Raw genomic sequence first — 20,689 nt, 5'->3', positions numbered from 1 at the left:
CTCTAAATGGCCCTCATGTCCCTTTATGTTTCCACCTCTTAAAAAAAAACAGTTGTGGGAGTTCCCATTGTGGCTCAGCAGTAACGAACCCAACTAACATCCATGAGGCTGCGGGTTCGATCCCTGCCCTGCTCAGTGGGCTAAGGGTACAGCATTGCCGTGAGCTATATGTGTAGGTTGCAGACACAGGTGTAGGCTGGCAGCTGCAGCTCTGATTCAGCGCCTAGCCTGGGAACTTCCATATGCCGCACATGTGGCCCTAAAAAACTCTGGGAATAATCTGTGGTCATAATAGAGATACAGAAAGCATAATGAGCAGAAAAGAATATGCAAAATCCACTGTCCAGAAATAATCACAGTTTGATCATTGAATGTGTATTATATCACAAGGAATTTTTGAATCCTTTATGTGTCATTTAATTCTCATGACAGCCTATGAGAACAGGGAGCTCCCCTCCTCCTCTTCCCCTTCTTTCTCTTTAATAATTTTCACATAAGGAAGTTTGGCCATAAGTTACTGACTCACCAGGTCATGTAGCTAATAACTGGCTCAAGTCCTGCACTGCTTAGCAAAACACTGTGCCAGTCCCTCACACAAAGTGTGTGTGTGTGTGTGTGTGTGTGTGCACACGCGTGCACACATGCACGCTCACAAGCACGTTGTTAATGAGATTATATTGGAGTTCCCTTGTGGCTCAGCAATAACGAATCCAATTAGTATCAATGAGGATGCTGGTTCAATCCCTGGCCTCGATCAGTGGGTTAAGGATCTGGTGGTGTTGGGAGCTGTGGTATAGGTTGCAGACAAGGCTCAGATCTGGCGTTGCTGTGGCTGCAGCTCTGATTCGACCCCTAACCTGGGAACTTTCATGTGCTGTAGGTGAGCACTAACAAGACCACCCCCCCAAAATGAGATTATACTGTGTATATTCTGTAACCTCTTTTCTTTTTCACTGAATGTTTTGTTAACATTCTCCCTTATTTATAAATACAGATTTCTCCCATCATCGTTTTCAGGGGTGTAATAATAGGCCATTTTATGGTTTTTTAACCAGGCTCTAAATTTGAACATTAAGGCCCTTCCCCTCAATTTAAAAACAAACAAAAAAGCTCATATGGATGACTTTCTTCATAACACTTCACCAGCTGCCAGTTCTAGATTTGTAGGAGATTTCGCAGGCACTGGAATGACATTGGGCATGTGCGTTCTACTATTAAAATAATTGGGTATGACTGAGGAGGTGAATCAACCCCATAGACTCCTTGGTTCCTGCAGGGCTTGCCCACCAAGTCTAAAAAATCACACCCAAAGTCAGTCCACCCTCCTGCTGACCTCATCCAGCTTCCCCTAGTTTTGTATATCAGCGTAAAATCAGAAAGAGACTTAACAGGCAACCTTTTAGCGTTTGATCATCACAGACCTGAAATCCTCTCATAAGATGGAATTACTTGGAGTTCCCATTGTGGCACAGTGGAAACAAATCTGACTAGTTAATCACAAGGTTGCAGGTTCGATCCCTGGCCTTGCTCAGTAGGTTAGGGATCTGGCCTTGCCATGATCTGTGGTGTAGGTCGAAGACACAGCTCGGATCCTGCGTTGCTGTGGCTGTGGTGTAGGCTGGCAGCAGTAGCTCCAATTCAAGCCCTAGCTTGGGAACCTCCATGTGCCACTGGTGCGGCGCTAAAAGGCAAAAAAAAAAAAAAAAAAAAATGGAATTACTTTTTCCCCCAAACAAAGAAGCTCAGTTAGCTGAACCCCTCCGTTTTTCTTGCTGTACTTCAGGGCTTCTCACCAGGTTAGGGCGCCCCGTTCTCTCAGATGAACCCTTCCTGCTGGAGGATGAGTACAGTCTTCAGGAATGAGCAGGGGGAGGGGTGGTATCCGTTAGTGCTTGCCAAGTTGTGACTGTTTATCTTATAGCAAAGTCAACAGTATAACTCTTAGCCTCCTGCACAATTAAGACCTAGGCTTTTTGTTATGGTTGTTCATAAAACTGTGATTAAAGCCTCATTTGTATGAGGCAAAGAAATGGAGTAAAAAAGAAAGATATAGCCATGTAGGACAGAGACCCAGCAACTGCTGGAGATGCTGTTGTGACTTAGAGGTCCTGTTGTAGCAGGTGGAATTGGGTGACCAGGGAGGCGCAGATCCGAGTCTCCAAAGGTACCAGGCCAGTTTTCTTTATGAGGTTAAGTGGCCCTTTTGAGCAAATCAGATCCTCTTAGGCTAAGGGAAATGAGACTTCTTTTAAAGGAAGCCTTCTGCTCTTAAAAGAGAGCAGTTTTGTTTTTGAATTTTTTTTAAGGATAGTTGCAGCGTTTATTTCAAGTTCTCTCTCTCTCTCTCTTTTTAAATTTCTTTTTTGCCACACCCACAGCACATGGAAGTTCCCAAGCCAGGAATCTAACCTGCACCACAGCAGCGACCCAAGCCACAGTGGTGAAAACGCAGGAGCCTTAACCCGCTAGGCCATCAGAGAACTCCCCGTGGAGTTGTTTTAAAAAGAAGAAAGTCACACACAACTCTACCCAGTATACTGTGATAATCCCTGTGGGAAAAGAATTTGGAAGAGAATGTATGCATGTATTGTATAATGGAATCACTTTGTTGGTATAGCAGAAATTATCACAACCTTATAAATCAACTATATTTCAATAAAATTTTAAAAATTGGTAAAAAAGGTCAGGAGTTCCCCTCATGGCTCAGCAGTAATAAACCCAAGTAGTATCCATGAGGACGCAGGTTCGATCCCTGGCCTCACTCAGTGGGTTAAAGATCTGGCGTTGCTGTGAGCTGTGGTGTAGGTGGCAGACACAGCTTGGATCTGATGTTGCTATGGCTGTGGTGTAGGCCTGCAGCTACAGCTGCAATTCAACTCCTGTCCTGGGAATTTCCATTGGTCATGGATCCAGCCCTTAAAAAAAAAAAAAAAGGAAAAATAAAGGTCAGTGCCATGTAGTTAACAAAGCTTGATCTTCTAATGATCAACTTATTCCTAGTAAAAAGAACTTGGGGCGGGGGGGGGGGGGGGGAAGAACTGAACGGTAAGAATGAAACACAAAAGAATGAGGAAGAAATAGTTAAACATGAAAAGTGGCTGAGGGCACACATTCCAGAGCACCACTCCTTGCTGCCAGCCTCTCTCCCGAGCAGGTTCAGCCCCAGACAGCTTGATGAACCAAGGGATTTTCTTGTAATTAGGATAGGTTTCCCATAGCATGGACATTATTTACACCCCCAGGCTGTGACCTCCCTTCCTTCCCTGTATCAGTGTCAGTTGTTGAGGTTAGCTAACATTGTTATGATGCCACATGCCATCACTTAAACCACATGCATCCCAAAATCTAGTTTACTTTTTGTGATGAACTTATGTGATAGTCTATATTTTTATAATTTGAGGCTCAGAGAAATTAAATTAGGTAAATTGCCCAAGGTTGCACAGCCAGCAACATTGGCAACTAAGACCTAAAGAGGAGAAACCCTGGTTTGACTCTCAGGTGAATCAGCGCCACCTTTCACCACATTTCTGGAATTACATCATGTGTAATGCTGATAACAAAGGTCATTCATCCTTCACTTGTCCATGTCCTGTCCAGTGACCATTTGCTGACTCCCTGAAGAGTTTACAGCTCTTTCAGCACTTTGCAGATGATAAATCACACCTTCCTGACAGCCTGCCCCCGTGAAATTAATAAGGCGTTCCATATCCACATAGTTATTTTTTTTTTTAAGTACGTTCTTCTCCCCAGCCCGGAATCACCAAGATACATTCCCTTAAGCAGGAATTGCTCTTTTAAGTGGCACAGCATAAGTGTCTCTAATTTGGGCTGAGAGATTTAAATGATGGCAGTCACCCAGCATCTGGTCCACACTAGGTACTAGCAAATATTTGTATAGGATATTGACAGAAATGTGATAAAATTTGAGAGTAAGTAGCCCTGACAGTATGGTGATTTTTGCATCTCACTGGCTTTATTCATTCGTGCTGGCCTTGAGGTGTGTTGAAGACCTGGTTTCTTCTCTGTTGTCCTCATCTGGAGACTGTCCCATTACGTCATCCATCCTGTAGCCTTGTGGTTCAACCCTTGTAGAAAACATTTTATTCAGTGCCATCACAGAGTATGCTGGTGGAACCTCAGTAGTAATGCGGGACCTGTGTCACCTCTGAGAGCATGAGGGCCCAAGGAAAGCAGGTCTTATGACAAGTTTCTGGAGGTGGAGTTTTGTTTACACAAGTTTTATTCTGAGGTCACTGGATTATAATATTGAATGAATCAGAGTTCCCATCATGGCTCAGTGGGACAGAGTTCCCATCGTGGCTCAGTAGTTGATTTACAGTGTGATAATTTCTGCTGTATAACAAAGTGATTCACTATGTCCAACATAGTGTCTGTGAAGATGAGGGTTCAACCCCTGGCCTCGCTGACTGAAGCATCCAGCATTGCTCTGAGCTGCAATGTAGGTTGTAGTCACGGCTCAGATCCGGTGTTGCCGTGGCTGTGGTATAGACTGGCGCTACAGCTCCAATTTGTCCCCTAGTCTGGGAATTTCCGTAATGCCCCAGGTGCAGCCACTGAAAAAATGCAACAACCAGAAACCAACAAAAAACTTGAATGAATCAAGAAAGGAAAGTGTAGCGGAGGTGGAAAAGGAGGGCAAGTTTCTGAGGTTTCCGAGTGCTGTCACCTTCTAGGTGCACTGATGGTTTTGTTTCTATAGGTTTTTCATAGTTCACAGTAATTGGCAGTATTATTTAAGTGACTGATTTCTGGCCTCCTGAAAAATGTTAAAGCACCTCAGCACAGAGAAATGTGTAAGAAGCTGTTGGCATATCCGTCAGCATTTTTGTGGTGCTTAGATATTGATACTAAGACGACTTTATCTAGGATAGTAATAATCAGGCTCACTGTTTTTTCCCATTTTTTAAAAATTTTATTGAAGTGTAGTTGATTTTCAGTGTCATACTTTCTGCCGTACAACAAAGTGATTCAGTTATGCATGTACACACATCTATTCTCTTTCAGATTCTTTTCCTATATAGGTTATCACAGAATACTGGGTAGAGTTCTCTGTGCTTCATAGCAGGTCCTCATTGGCAGTCATTCCATATACTACAGTGCACATATGCCAGTCCCAAACCCCCAGTTCATTTTTTTTTTAATCTTTCCTTTTTGTCTTTTTTGGACAGTGGGGCGGGGGATAAGGGGTGATGGTAGTAACATACCCAAGCCACTTCATTCTGGAAAGTGGTGCATGATAGGTACAACTCCCTCTGTTAATTGACTAGCGCAATTTTATAATTGCAATTTGAATTTGAATGTCTAGGAGTCCAGATTATAGTATCACCTGAGAAACTATAAATGTTCCAGCCACTTAGCTCTAGAAATGATGGCGCTTTGCTTCAGTGGGTCCTTATTGTCTCTGTAGGACAGACTCCTTTTAATCTATGGGCTGGACTTTTTCAGTGATTGGACAGGCCCCATGAGATACACCATGTTAGCATAAGCTGGTGCCTATTTTTCCTTATTTCCAGACAGATGAATACATTTCCGAGTTCTCTAAAGCATGCTTGTAACTTTCAGACATAGCCATGCATATTTAACTCAGAGTTGCTTTCAGAATAGCAAACTGCAGGCTAGGATTTGAGAGAAAACCAGAGAAGGAGGAAGAAGAGATGACACAGGTTTTGCCAGTGTGGCCCACCCACCTCTCATCTGTGCAGCCAGGACATTATGCTCTGCCAATGGCTCGTGAATATCTTGACATTCCCTGTGGATAAATCAAGGGCGGATCGCCCAGGGCCAGCCAGTGCACATAGATGGGGAACAGGAAACCTCCCAGGGCTCACAGCCCACGGTGCTAATGTAGGTGCCGGCTTTGTGTTGTTTGTACCCCAATGTCTTTCCGAGGTTCTGATTGTTCAGTTCCCTTGAAAACTGGTAGCTGTGCCAACTTATTAAAGAGTCTTTGCCTTTTTATCCCAGGACTGGAGCTTGCGCACAGTTACACTGATAGTTTCTTAAACGTCATGGAAATGGGCTCAATTATCAACCATTTGGGTTGATTAATTATTTCTCAATTTTATATGCTCTTGATCATAGAATAAATTGTAAGTCTTAGTAATATCAATTAACTTTAATGAACTTGTAGCGAATGCTTTTGTGTGCTTAGACCTAAGTGCTGGGAGTAGATTACAAGTTGGGGAAGGAAAAGGGTACAGAAAGATTGTTCTCAATGTAAGGGACAGTTGCGATCAGAGTACACATGCCAGTATGGGAACCATGGGGAAGGATATTTGGTTCATCTGAGATTTTTTTTTTTTGCTTTTTATGGTCGCACCACAGCATATATGTAATTCCTGGGCCAGGAACTGAATCTCAGCTGCAGCTGTGGCAGTGCTGGGTCCTTTTAACCCACTTTGCTAGGGAGGGGATTGAACCCGTGGCTCCACAGTGACCCGAGCTGCTGCAGTCAGAATCTTAACCCATTATGCCACAGTGGGAACTCTTGTCTTGGATTTTTGTTGTCATTCATGCCTTAATGAAAATATCTCTAGGCAGCACCTGTTCCAACTAAGAATCCAGAGGACATTAGTTCAGCTTATTAACTATCAAAGAAACCTACATTAAAATAATGGAAGGATTTTTGCATATAAAATTGTCGGGTTTTGTTTACTTTTGTTTTTAATAACCCCCCCCACCCCCAAGAAAACAGGAGTTCCCTTGTGGCACAGTGGGTTAAGGATCCAGTGTCGTCCCTGCAGTGACATGAGTTTGATCCCTGTTCTGGGAACTTTCATATGCCACAGGCATGGCCAAAAAATAATAAAAATTCCCAACATTGTCATATTAAAACTATGTATAAATGTTTCAGGGAATATATTGAAACATTTCAAAACCCAAAATATAAAGTGCTCATCATCTTAGACATAGTTGTTCCATTCGTGGGATTTTTATCTCAAAGAAAAACAATGTATGCAAAGAATTATGCCTTCCACAGCCTTTATAAAAAAATGGTGAATATCTGCTAGATAAACAAGCTATGCTAGACACTGGGAGACTGCAATGAGCCAAGCAGACTCAGGAGCTTATAGTTTAATAAAATCATTTTCTAGGTCATCAATTTTTTTTTTTGATATTATGTCTTTTTAGGGCCGCACCAGCATCATATGGAGGTTCCCAGGCTAGGGGTCTAATTGAAGCTACAGCTGCCAGCCTATGTCACAGCCATAGCAACGCCAGATCTTCCACCTACACTAGAGCTCACAGCAATGCTGGATCCTTAACCCACTGAGCAAGGCCAGGGATCGAACCCGCAACCTCATGGTTCCTAGTCAGATTCATTTCCACTGTGCCACGACAGGAACTTCTAGATCATCTATTTTTATCCACTAAATAGAGATGTGTCCTAGCAGCAGTTTCATGAGAAAGACACCTGTGCCTGCACCTCTCCCTTCCTCACTTTCTTCCCTCATCAGATAATACATGTATTCCTCTGAAAAGGTCAATGCCAAGTGCAAGTTTCACTAAAACATTGTTTTTTCTTTTAAATATTTTTAAATGACGCAAGGAATTTCCTTTCTTTCTGCTCCATCCAGTAGTCTCAGTAAAGCACGTTAGTGACGTTTCTTGCACGTCATCCCTGTGGTCCAATCTCGTGATTTCTCATACATTCTTCCCCCTTACTTAGTGCTCATTTACACAAAGTATGTCTTCTCTCTCTCTCTCTTTTTTTTTAACGGCTGCACCCGCAGCATATGGAGGTTTCCAGGCTAGGAGTTCACCAGCCTTCACCACAACCCAGGGCAACGCCGGATCCTTAGCCCACTGAGAGAGGCCAGGGATCGAACCTGCATCCTCACAGATGCTAGTCAGATTCATTTCTGCGGAGCCACCACGGGAACTCCAAAATTTAAAATTTCTGGTAAATGGGATACTCAGCACAGATGAAGACATTTAGAGAAATGTCTTAATATCCTAACAGTGCTTAATAGTACGGGCTCTGGAGTTCCCTGGTGGTTCAGTGAGTTAAGGATCCGACGTTGTCACTGTTGTGCTCTAGTCGCTGCTGTGGCCCAGGTTAGATCCTTGACCCCAAAATGCCACAGGTGCAACGGGAGGAGGAGGGGTAAGAAAGAAATCCAGCCTTTCAGAGAGATACTATTAAAGTTCAATTGTCTGTGTCTGGGAAGGGCATTGCCTGGAGAGGCTCTGGGTAACCTTCAGCCCTACAGTTGCAGGTCTCAAGAAGGAAGAGGTATGACAGTGTCCCATTGTGATGAGCAAGAGCAGATAACAGTAGTGACTTAAATCAGTCCCCAGAGGAACAATTTTCTTGTGAGAATGTGAGAGCAGAATTGGACACTGGAAACTCTGAAGAAGCCAGGTGAAGAGTGAGAAGGCTGTTACAACAGTCTAGGTGGGAACCTGCATTTGGGTGGTAGAAGTAGGGTTGGAAAGGAAGAAATAGTGAGAAAGGCATGAGGATGTGTAATCCGTGGGGAAAGGGGGAATGAAGGGTTTGGACTGAGATGACGGGGGCCACACCCTGCTTCTCTCACTTGCTGTGAGCCTTTCGGCTGATATTTCACCTCTGTGAGCCTCTGCTTCCTCATAATGTAAAGGCAGCTGGTATTAGGACCCCTCAGCAGGAACACTTAGCACAAGGTGCAGCACATAAAATAAGCTCAGTAAACACGAGCTACTTATTACTACTGTTGCTATCATTAATACCAGTATCTTTGTTCTTTTTAAATTTTATTTTATGGCCACACCCAAAGCATATGGAAGTTTCTGGGCCAGGGATATAATCTGAGCTGCAGCTGCAGCCCCACTGAATCCTTTAACCCACTGCCCCAGGCCAGGGATCGAACCCACACGTCCAGAGTGACCTGAGCCCTGAGCCATGGCAGTCAGATTCTTAACCCACTGCGCCACAAAGCAGGAAATCCAATACCAATTTCTTTGTTCTTATTGTGTTGGGACTTGGAGAAGGGATATTCCAAGGTAGTCAGGCTTTGGACCTGAATACCTGGGATAAAGGCATGAGGGGAGGTCAGAAGAGGAATTGGAGCATGAAGGACGGTGAGCACACTTTCAGGTGCATTGACTTTGATGTGTTTAGAATGTCTACATTGGAGCGGAAAATCCAAGCTGTAGATTTAGGAGTTATCCTAAATAGAATTAATAATTGAAGTAGTATAAGCGGCAAAGGACTGGAATAAAGAGCAGGTAGAGGTGGAGGAGGCCTGAGCACAGAATTTCTCCTGGCATCTCCAGTGCTTTGTACAGTTGGTTCCCTGCGTAGAACACCAAAATTGCTGGTGCTGGGTGATGCTGAACACATCCTTTGAGCTTTTAACCTTGTCTTTTAACCTAATCAAGATTCTTCCCCTCCACTTACCTTCTGGGGGAGCTAAGGAAGTGTGCGACCTTCTGTGGGACCTGAAGGTTTTCTAGGGCTGGGACAACAAATTCCCACCAGTTGGATGGCTGGGGATGACAGATGTATTCTCTCTCAGTTTGGGAGGTCTGAAGTCAAGGTATCAGCGTGTCAGCTCCTTCCGGGGCCTCTGAGAGGGAAACCATCCCTCACCTCTCTCCTTGCTTCTGGTGCTCATAGCATCCTGTGGGTTCTAGTCACATTCTAACTGGTCTCCCATCATTCTATCTATGTCCTTTCTGTTCTTTATGTATTACAAAGAACTTATATAAGTTCTTTTTTTTTTTTTTTTTTTGCTATTTCTTGGGCTGCTCCCGCAGCATATGGAGGTTCCCAAGCTAGGGGTCGAATCGGAGCTGTAGCCACTAGCCTACGCCAGAGCCACAGCAATGTGGGATCCGAGCCGTGTCTGCAACCTACACCACAGCTCATGGCAAGGCTGGATCGTTAACCCACTGAGCAAGGGCAGGGACCGAACCTGCAACCTCATGGTTCCTAGTCGGATTTGTTACCCACTGCGCCACGACGGGAACTCCAAGTTCTTAATAAATTATAAAGACATATAAATTTTCTTCTTTGTGGGGCCACACCTGCAACACATGGAAGTTCCTAGGCTAGGGGTCAAATGAGAGCTATAGTTGTGGGCCGCAGCCACAGTCATAGCAGCGTTGGATTCAAGCCGAATCTGTGACCTACACCTCAGTTTTCAGCAATGCCAGATCCTTAATCTAGTGCGCTAGGCCAGGGATCGAACTTGCATTTTCATGGATACTGGTCGGGTTCTTAATCTGCTGAGCCACAAAAGGGTTCTTAATCTCCTTTTTTTTTTTTTTTTAAGTATAGTTGATTTACAGTGTTGTTAATTGCTATTGTACAGCAAAGTGATTCAGTTGTATACATATATACTCATATATGTATTTTTCCATTATGGTTTTTCATAGGACATTGAATATAGTTCTCTGTGCTGCTTTCCTCTTATAAGGATATCAGTCATTGTATTTAGGGCCCACCCTAAATCTAGAATGAGGTCCTTAAATAATTACATCTACGAAACTCTTATTTTCAAAAAAAAAACTTAACAAGTCACCTTCTGAGGTTCTAGGCAGATGTGAATTTGCAGGGGTGGCGAGGATACTGTTCAATCCACTACAGGAGCCGTGTGCACTGTGCTGGACCACAGAAACCAGGAATGGGCTATATTTGTAGCCCTAAGATCAGAAAAGCAGGTCCTAATGGGATAGTCCTCAAAAGAGGGGGCCTCATAAGCCTGGTTTTTGAAGGGTTTATGTAACAACCTTGGATCAGCTGCTTGCTGAGGTATGTGAGTGAGAGTCGATTGCTTAACTGAATCCTTGATTTATTTTTCTTGTTGGGAAGTTTTTCATCGTACTTGGGCCTTCCATGTCATAGCTGCTGTTTTTTTCTGGGTGAATTCTTCATCTGTCAGGCAATCTCCCCTGGAGGACTCTGTCCCTGAGTTTGTTCTGGTAACTTCAGTGATGCTAAAAGCCAGAGATGAAGACCACCTGCACTCCACGGGCCTTCTCCAGCACCAGCAAGGGAAGCATCCCCTGGTCAGAGAGGGCAGTATGCTTTGTGTGACAAAGGAGCCTGAACCAGGAGACTTGAGACCTGGATTCTAATCCCAATTCAAACACTGAATTCGGTTGGTAACATCTGCTAAAATGTGTTAAATCACCTCAGGTTTCCATATAATGAGGGTCTCCTACTTTTTTTTTCTTTCTTTTAATCACATTGTTTTTTATTATTGTATTTCCCCAACACAATTTTTTTTCCTACTGTACAGCATAGTGACCCAGTTAACACATACATGTTTACATTCTTTTCTCTCATTATCATGCTCCGTCATAAGTGACTAGACATAGTTCTCAGTGCTTAATAGCAGGATCTCATTGCTAATCTCCTACTTTGGAATGTCATCTTTTCCTTAAATTCCTGTCCTTGTCATCACCTCGCTGAATGCAGACCTCATTCTATTTTTCACTTAATGATCTGAGCCGTGTATTGTGCTCTTTTTTTTTTTTCCAGTTTTATAGTTAAGCAAGCTTGCTTCATTCCACAACGTTCTGATGGCTTTCTTGAGCAATTATTAACTTACAAAAGTCTCCCAAGTTCCCTAGGTTTTCCTCCCCTTCTATGGTCCCCTACTGGGACTCCTACAACTACCTGTATAACTATCCTACTCCATCCCTATCATTAGCAGTCCTTCTCTGCAATCCACTAGGAATAGTTAAGATTAAAGTGATGATGAGATAGATCCACTAGGACATTGGTGAAGGAGTGAATGTGAGAGAGGATGGGGTGACTTCCAGGTCACCCTGGCTTGGGCCACTAAGCAGCATATTTTAGAAATGTGGAACCAAGGAAGGTAGGCCATTGGAGTGTGTTTCATTTCAGACACGTGGAGTATGAGATTGCTCTGGAATATTTCCAAATAGAAATGTTACAGGGAAAATGGGTCACGAGAAGACTTGGGCAGTTTCCTGGGATGGATGGGCTGCCAAGTGAGGGTCCTTGGCTTCACCCAGAAAAGAATTCAAGAATGTGCTATGGTAAAGTGAAAGCAGGTTTATTTAGAGAGATAGACGTTCTCTAGGCTGAACGTGGCCCTTTTCAGAAGGCAAGAGTGGCCTAGAGGTGCAGGGGTGGTTAGTTTCTGTGAGCTAGGTAATTTCACAGGCTAGTAAGTGGTGAGATTATTCCAAAGATTTTGGGGAAGGAGTGGGGATTTCTAAGAATTGGGCTGTTGCCCACATTTTGACCTTTTATGGTCATCCTCAGAATTGTCCTGGCTCTGGCAGGTGTGTCGCTTAGATGCTAATGTATTACAGTGAGTGTATAATGAGACTCAAGGTTCACAGGAAGTCATCTTTCACCATCTTGGACTAGTAGATTCTAGCCATTTTTTGGTGTGTCCTCAATGACTGTGTCATTCTTTTAATAGTCATCCCCTGACCCCTTCCCTCCTTTATCAGAAATATCCAAGAATCAAAATAAATACTGATTTAAAATTCTTGTACTCTGTATTCTCAACTGGACTAAGGTTACTACATCCATTAAAGATTCTCCTGGTTCCTCTTGATCTTGGTTGTTTCTAAGTCATTCATCTTTATCTAAGTGTGACCTTAAAGTGGAAGGGCGCCTGTCTGCATCTTTCTTTGCTCATCCAAATGAAAGGCAGAGGAGACCATTGAAACCTTCATCAGAGACTTGGCAATTCTTTCTGTTCCTGGGGTTGGAGGGTGGAGTTGGGGAAGTTTCTAGTCTTTGTGGGAATCCAATTTGAACTCCTTAGGTTGCGTATTCTTATGCTAAGAAAAAAGGCCTATTCACATGTATATTGTGAGTCCTCAACAACCTTATCCTCAGAGGTGAGAGGAGAAAAGCTTGTAGCTGGATCTGGTGCACTGGAAAAGGATTGACCCAGCCTCTCTGGAGGGTTGGATTAGGCCCAGACCGAAAGCCCTGGCCTCCTCCTCTCTGCTCCCAGGGACCTGGCTCACTCTGGGTGGTCAAGCACCTTTTTTGTTAGGAGGCACTTAAGCCCCTCCCTGAACTCCAATCCACACAGTGAGCCTGCGGCAGAAAACTTTCTCTTCTTTTTTCAGCCTTCCCATTCTGTTCCTTTTGAGCAGGGTGGGCAGTGATAGAAAGTGGAAGCCTGCCGAGCCAGGCTGCTACTTCAGTTCCTCCCAGTCATGTGTGGAAAACCTGTCTCTTTAGTTGTGATTTTCTCAAGACCACATCAGCCACACACACAAAAAGAGCATACAGATGCAGAAAGCTCATTCGGCTTACTACCCTCTTCCATCAAAGGAGAAAGTGTGGTTTTTCAGGGCGACTTCAGCCTCCTAGTGAAATGCAGGTGTCCACGAGGGCTGCTCTACCACACACATGTAGAGATGACAGGTGTGATCCTGGCCGGCTGCCCCCTTGAGCCTCTATTGTTCTGTCACTAGTGCTCTGAGCCAAGCAAGGGGTGTCAGGCTGTGTCTGCCTTGACCCTCCAGTTTCTCTCACAGAACAAGCCTCAGATGAACACTTTAATGTGCATGTTCTCCCCTGGAGTGTTTCATTCATTTATTCCACAGATACTCTGTAGCAGGTACTGGGCTCCGCACTTTGAAAGCAGAATCCCTAACCCTTAAGCAGTTTATCATAAATAAAGTAAGAACTTACAGCAGTGGTTCTCAGACCTAAGTTTACATCAGAATTGCCTGGAGGGCAGAATGGATGATGTGGTGGGTCTGGGGTGGAGCTGAGAATTTTCATTTCTACCAGGCTCCCAGATGTTGCTGGGACTGCTGGCCCGAGGACCCTCTCTCGAGAAGCATCGGCTCTCAGGACGTGCCGTGGGTTCCATAGTGCAGGCATGAAGAGATGGTGTGGGAGCTCAGAGAAGGGAGCAAATTGTTCCTCCTGGCTTATTTTCCTTTCCTCCTGTTCTGTTACGTGCTGTATTTCCTGAGTCAGGTTTATCAGCACTTCACTTGTGACGCCGTAAGAGCTCAGCCAAGGACCCCCTCCACACTCGGGGCACACCAAGGCACCATGGTCACTGAAGTCAGTCAAGAGAGCCTGTTTTGTTTTGTTTGTTCCCTCCCAGTGGTTTCCTTGTTCTTTATTTCTTCCCCATTCCACACCAGCTACTCCTTGCCCGCCCTCCCTCTCTCAGATGGGTTTCCAGGTACTGCAGGAATGAATTCAGACTTCACAGTGATTGGAGAGAAGCTTACTTTAAAAACTGGTCCCTGGGTGAGAACAACTTTAGGAACACTTTTCAAACTCTTAGGAGCTCTGGTGTACTTTTGAGAACTAGCCCAGGGGCTGAGGTCCTCTAGCCATCCCATCCCCATCATTGACACTGAGTCAACCCAAACCGCTACACTTTTATTAAGGAGTTTCTGGAGTTCCCACTGTGGCACAGCAGGTTAAGGACCCAGTGTTGCCACAACTTGTGGCATGGTCGCAGCTATAGCTCACATTCTATCCCTAGTCCGGAAATTTCCGTATGCCATAGGTGCAAAAGATAAAAGAGTTCTTGCTATGGTGCACGCAGATCTGTGGTGTCTCTGCAGCACCAGGACATAGGTTCAGTTCCCAGGCTGGCACAGTGGGTAAAAGGACTTGGCATTGCCACCAGTGCAGCATAGGTCACAACTGTGGTTCGGATCTGATCCCTGGCCCAGGAACTCCATGTGCTGTGGGGCGGCCGAAAAAGGGGATTTAAAAAAAAAAAAAAAAAAAAAGCTTCTGGGAAACATGTTTGAAGAAAGGTTCCATTGCTTTTATTTTTAACTTCGAAAATTATTGCTGCAAAGTACTTGCTCTGGTTTAAGCCTCCCTTTGCTCAATTTTTTTTGGTGCATGGGATTGCAAGGATTGAGAAATTTTAAATGTTGTTACCATGGTTATTTTCTAAATTCCTTTAGCAAAGAAAACAGTAGTGTATCTGTAAACAACTTTTAGATTTTTCTGTCAGATACTGTTGCTGGTTTTTTTATTTTTGTTTTGCCTTTTTTCAGGCCTCACCCTCGGCATATGGAAGTTCCCAGGCTAAGGGTTGAATCAGAGCTACCACTACTGGCCTACACCACAGCCACAACAACACGGGATCCTTAATGCACTAATTGGGGCCAGGGATCGAACCTGCGTCCTCATGGATCCTAATCAGGTTTGTCACCACTGAGCCACAACGGGAACTCGTGTCAGGTACTGTTGAATACAACAAGCTTTACTGCATGCTAAATGCCAGGCACAGAGCTGGCCCCAGGGTGCCAAGTGAGTAAGAGCCAGCTCCTGCCTTGAGAGGGGTTGTTAGTAACCATCTGCCCTCCTGGACCTCACCAGCACGGAGCATCTCCATGGGCACACTCTGGGTTCATCTTCCTCCTTATCCACCCACTGCGGGCCTCTTGACACTTAACTGTAACTCTGGATTCCATCATGAGGGGAGAATGGAGAGATGCAGAGATGGTGCTCCAGGCTTTATCCCCTGATCTCTTAGGCCTCTGCTGCACACCTGTATACTATTACTCTTGAGCTTTGGGTGCAGAGGACTTGGAAACAAACCCTCTGTTCTGCAGGACTGAGTTCGGTGCCTGTGTCATCAGGCTGTCTCCAAGCATCAGTGGTGACCCAGGTGAAGCGGTGCTTTGGGATAAAACATGAAAGTGTCTGGAAATCCCCAATGTTATCAGGCTGAAACTGAAACCCTGACTCTGCCTTATCTCCGTGATTTCTCTCTTGAGCATCAGATATCTTAAAAGACATGCTTTAAAAAAAAACTTTCTGGAGTTCCCATTATGGCTCAGTGGGTTAAGAACCCGACTAGTATCCATGAGGATGTGAGTTCGATCCCTGGCCTTGCTCAGTGGATTAAGGATCCGGCGTTGCCATGAGCTGTGGTGTAGGTCACAGACGCAGCTCGGATCCCATTTTGCTGTGGCTCTGGGGTAGGCCAGCATCTGCAGCTCAGATTCGACCCCTGGCCTGGGAACTTTCATATGCCACAGGTGCAGCCCTAAAAAGCCATTAAAAAACAAAACAAAACAAAAAAAAACCTTTCTCGGGGGAGCATTCATTGATTAGCCCAGCCCCCAGGGTGCCCCGCAGCCACCCCCACCTTTAGTCAGACTTGCAGGCCAAGGGCTGTCTCTCCGGTGTTTATAATCTTCTGCTGTCACAGTGGGGCCAGACAAGCATGGGCTAAGAAATGAGTGTGCTGGGTCTTGAGACTCTCTTGACTTTTTAAAAAAAGACCGAGAATGGCTTAAAATAGCATGGTAGCTGAAATAACAATAACAACAACAATAATAGCTTGCCATTCCCGAGAAGGGTTGTTTGTTTAACATCAGAGGTACCGGTTCTGGCAGTCATTGGTTTCCCTGAGCCAGGCTCTCACCAGAGTAGCTGTAATGGAAATCAGATGGTCTCCTCACGACAGGAAACACAGGGGTCTGTGCAGAGTTCCCTTAACCCCTCGGTAAGGAATTTCCTCACGGAGCTACAGACCCCTCCCCAGCCTAGAACTGGAAGTAGGTGGGGTGTCGACCTGATCATGTTCAAGAGAAGCGTGATGCCGTTTCCCTCCCCACATCTTTACCGCGAGACCACTCTTTTGGCCTCGGCTTCCCACCCAGATACACAAGCAATCCGAAGACTTGAGGAGCTGCCTTGTTTGGGCTGGGAGGCGACCAGCCGCACTGTGTCACCCCCACCTGGTTGGAATCCCCCAGCTGCCATCAGTCTGCTCTGGACTCTCTCATCCCGTCGGAAACTCTTCTCGCACTGGCCGCTCTGGAAAATCGCACCCCAGCCACCAATCCACATGCACCCACAGGCTCAGCTGATTTCTGTTCTGTAGATCTGTCCCCATGTCACACTTAGCAACACTTTTCTGTTTCCAGCCCCTTCCCACACTAACAGACCTGCCCAGCATCAGAACTGGGGAGGGTGGGGACATGAGGGTGACCTGGAATGAAGGCCTGAGGTGGCTTAAATGGTGGGAAGGAGTGGAGCGACCCTGTTGACCTTGGGTCAGGCACACTGTAGACTCCTGGAAAGTCCTGAATGGCAGAGTCACTAATGGCTTCACTGGGTCACCTTTTCCTGACTCCCTCGCGCTCTGGGGGTGCATCTCCGGCTTCCTTGATTTCAGACTTTGACAGGTGATAAAAGCGCATATGGAGATGGCTGCTTCACAGGTTCCTGACTCAGAGCTATTGACTGAGGTTATTTTTGCCAGTGCCGGGACGCTCCCTCATGTGTTTGCTGTGACTTTAATGGGTTGCTTCCTGATTCATTCAGAGGCCCCGGGCACTTGCCCTTCCATCTGGCCAACTGCAGCTTGACCCGAGTGGCATCTGAGCTGCACCAGGAACATTTAGACCATTCCATTGGCAACACAACTCGCCTTTTCTTCCTGAGAAAATAAAATCCACTTACCCAGCAATTGTGAACATCCTCATTTGTATCTCTGTGGACCCTAACTTTAATCAAAATACCCCAGCCTTTTCACTTCCATTCTCTGAATTTTTAACATCTTGAATGCCCTGTAGGTACCATGTCTGGCTTTGTGCTTGCTGATCATGACCTTTGTCCATCATAATCATTCTGATTAGCAGGAAAGTCCTCTGATCTTTGGGGATGGCGGGGGTTGGGGGCAGGGGCTGCCAGTAAGGCTCCTTCTCCCAGAGGCTCTGCAGGGGGCCTTTGCAGGATAGCCGCCTCTGGTCCCTTTTCTTCCCATTTTCCTCAGAGGACCACATTTGCTGTTTGGGACAGGAAATTCCCACTGTTCTTGGGGTCCCCCAGCTATAGCTGGAAAGACATCAGAGTGTCCACAGTAGAGCCGAGGTCTGAGGTCTCAGCAGGCTGGGCAGGAAGCAGATGCTTGTTGCTTTTTTTCCATTTTGTATTTACCATTTTCTGGCTCTGTGTTTGGGGGGCCAAAACCCAGAGGTTTTTGTTTGTTTGTTTGTCTTTATGAAAGTAATTTGACGTCTGACGTTGTTGGTTGGGGTTATGGGGGGAGGGTGTTTCTGATTTGAAAGACGCATTTTGTAATCACTAACTCTTCCCTTATTCTTTTCTTGCAGATGAGCTCACAGTGCCTGCACTTTACCCCAGTAGCCCTGAAGTGTGGGCCCCGTACCCTCTGTACCCAGCGGAGTTAGCGCCTGCTCTACCTCCTCCTGCTTTCACCTATCCCGCTTCACTGCATGCCCAGGTAATTTATACCCCTCGGCCACAACTTCACTCACCCCCCCACTGGTCTCCTTTCAAACCTGGTTCCCCAGAGCACACCGTACAACTAACACCTCTCCAGCTAACAGAGCCACCCTCCAGAGATGAATGGTTCCCTCCCAGTCCAGTTGACACTGCTCCAGGACCTCAGAGGACCGTCTGACAGCAATGACATCACCCACTGCCTGATGTTTGCCCCCAACAACACTTCTCTTCTCCTTAATGATCTCACCCTCATATTGCACATGAGAGACTGGGCCCCGGGTACCTTCCCAGCTCCCAGCCAGCCAGAGGGCGTCACCAGAGCCTAGCCGTGTGTGCCGGCTCTGGACGGGCTGCAGAGGGAGGCATGCACTGGCCATAGGAATTTTGTGTCTGCGTGTGTTTTCTGTGTGTTGAGATTCTGCTCTCGTGTTCTGTGTGATCTAGTGACAAAGGAGAAAGTTGGAAGTTTCTGGGAGGAAGATTATATGCTATCATGCATACGTCAAAGGAAAGATGAAGGGTTTCTTTTTTCTATTTTTAAGAGACCTTGTAGAAAAGGAGGTACGATGTAGTGTCAGAAGTGTAATTGTAGGTTAAGGTGGAGGTGTCTCTTCTGACCAGCTTTCTTTCTTAAGAATAGCCTTCGTTTGGGAGTTTCTGTCATGGCTCAGCGGTTAGCGAACTTGACTAGCGTCCAAGAGGGCATGGGTTCGATCCCTGGCCTCATGCAGTGGGTTAAGGATCTGGCGTTGCCATGAGCTGTGGTGTAGGTTGTAGATGTGGCTCAGATCCTGCATTGCTGTGGCTGTGACGTAGGCCGGCGGCTATAGCTCTGATTGGACTCCTGGCCTGAGAACCTCCGTATGCCTCGGATTTGGCCCTAAAAAGACAAAAAGACCAAAAAAAAAAAAAAGAATAGCCTGCATTTGGAGTTTCCACTGTGGTGCAGTGTGTTGAGGATCTGGCATTGTCTCTATGGTGGCTCAGGTCACTTCTGAGACAAGGGTTTGATCCCTAGCCCGGGAACTTCCATATGCCATGGGTATGGCCAAAAAAAAAAGAGTAGCCTGACTTTTATAAATAGACTCCTTTGTTTCTTCACAAAGATTGCTGTCTACATATCAACCCTTGCTCTTCCCTTAGAAAAAAATGCTTCTCTGAGCTTTGGTTTTAGTGCAAGTAGTAGTCTTCAATATTAAGAGTCAGGCTGATGATCAATAGCAAATACGATAGAAAGACTGTAGCTTTCATTTGTCTTATTGCATGTGTAACTCCCACAAGCCGGAAAGCCTGCTTTTAAAAACCCATCAGCCTGGAGATGTGGGGGTTTTGTCTGTTTTGCTTCGTGTTTATTTACAAGGCTGGATGATAGGAACAGCTTCCCAGAAAACCCTTCTGACTTAAAACTCTTTCATGTTGTATAGGACACTGGCGGCCCCAGAGAGGCTTCTTGCAGGCGGGCCAGGTGTCAGGGGCATTACTAGATGGCCGTCCTTCCATTCTCTTTTGGCTCAGTTGTCAGTGTTCCGTGCACGCGTGGACAGCCCGGGTGGCTGGGCCTCGTGAGTGACTGCCCTCTGTGTTGGGGGAGGCCATAGGAAGTAGTAAAGTAGTGAAGAAAAAAGGTGGTGGTGGTGAGAGTTCTTGGCCCAGAAAACAGAAGTATCAAGGTTCTCCTGAGACTCTCTACCTCATTTCTGGATTCTCAGCGCTTTTGGCCTTTCCTTCCCCTGCTGCTTTGTTTCCTCCTTTGTCCGTGTCAGCACTTGGTCACCCCTGCCACAGTAGGTGGCCGGGGAGGAAGGGAGGAAAGTAAACCCACACATACCTCCTGCTGACTTCTCAGGATGCCGGTCGTGGCCTCAGGGATAATTGTGTACATGCTTTGAAGCAACTCAAAAAGTGTTCCCTGCTTGTCACCCACCCCACCATCCATGGATACATGGTCCCACCCCTTCCTTTCTCTGGACTGCCTAAATACAGATCAATTGGCCATTGAGGCAAATATTGATGATACCATGAAATGGTGCCGAGTTTGCACGGTCTTCCAGCCCTCCATGACTTTGATTAATTGGCAGCAAAGGCTTTCGCCTTTGCCCTGTAAAAGCAAGATTTGAAGACAGCCAAAGGGGACTGGGATTGGTGGCTTTTGGCCATGACATCTGGGTCATTTGCCCTTGCTTCATTTATACCACAGATGCAATCACAAGGCATTCTGGTGCTATGGTGGGAGAAAGAACTAAAAATAAAAAAAGCCTTAAGAGATTAGAAAGCCCAGGGCGGGAGTTTCCATTGTGGCTCAGCAGGAACAAACCTGATTAGTATCCATGAGGATGTGGGTTCCATCCATGGCCCTGCTCAGTGGGTTAAGGATCTGACGTTGCTGTGGCTATGGTGTAGGCCAGCAGCTGCAGCTCCAATTTAGTTCCTAGCCCCGGGGACTTCCATATGCTGTGAGTGTGGCCCTTAAAAAATAAATAAATAAAAATACAG

The 20,689-nt window shown here is 45.7% G+C and overlaps 1 protein-coding gene across 5 annotated transcripts in view; it reads left to right on the top strand.

Annotated features, from left to right (window-relative positions):
• RBPMS (RNA binding protein, mRNA processing factor) overlaps window positions 1-20,689 on the top strand; it is a 185,795-nt gene that overhangs the window by 139,526 nt on the left and 25,580 nt on the right. For 4 of the 5 annotated variants that reach the window (XM_047772544.1, XM_047772546.1, XM_047772545.1 and 1 more), the window contains exon 6: window positions 18,064-18,194. The exons of the other annotated variant lie outside the window; for it this stretch is intronic. In XM_047772544.1, the coding sequence (XP_047628500.1) occupies window positions 18,064-18,194 (131 nt within the window). The remainder of the gene's footprint in view (window positions 1-18,063; window positions 18,195-20,689) is intronic. 5 annotated transcript variants of the gene reach the window in all.

The sequence above is a fragment of the Phacochoerus africanus genome, chromosome 3, assembly GCF_016906955.1.
Source record: "Phacochoerus africanus isolate WHEZ1 chromosome 3, ROS_Pafr_v1, whole genome shotgun sequence".
Classification (NCBI taxonomy): Eukaryota; Metazoa; Chordata; class Mammalia; order Artiodactyla; family Suidae; genus Phacochoerus; species Phacochoerus africanus.
Note: the sequence above shows the minus strand (reverse complement) of the source record. Positions and strands in the feature narration are given on the sequence as shown.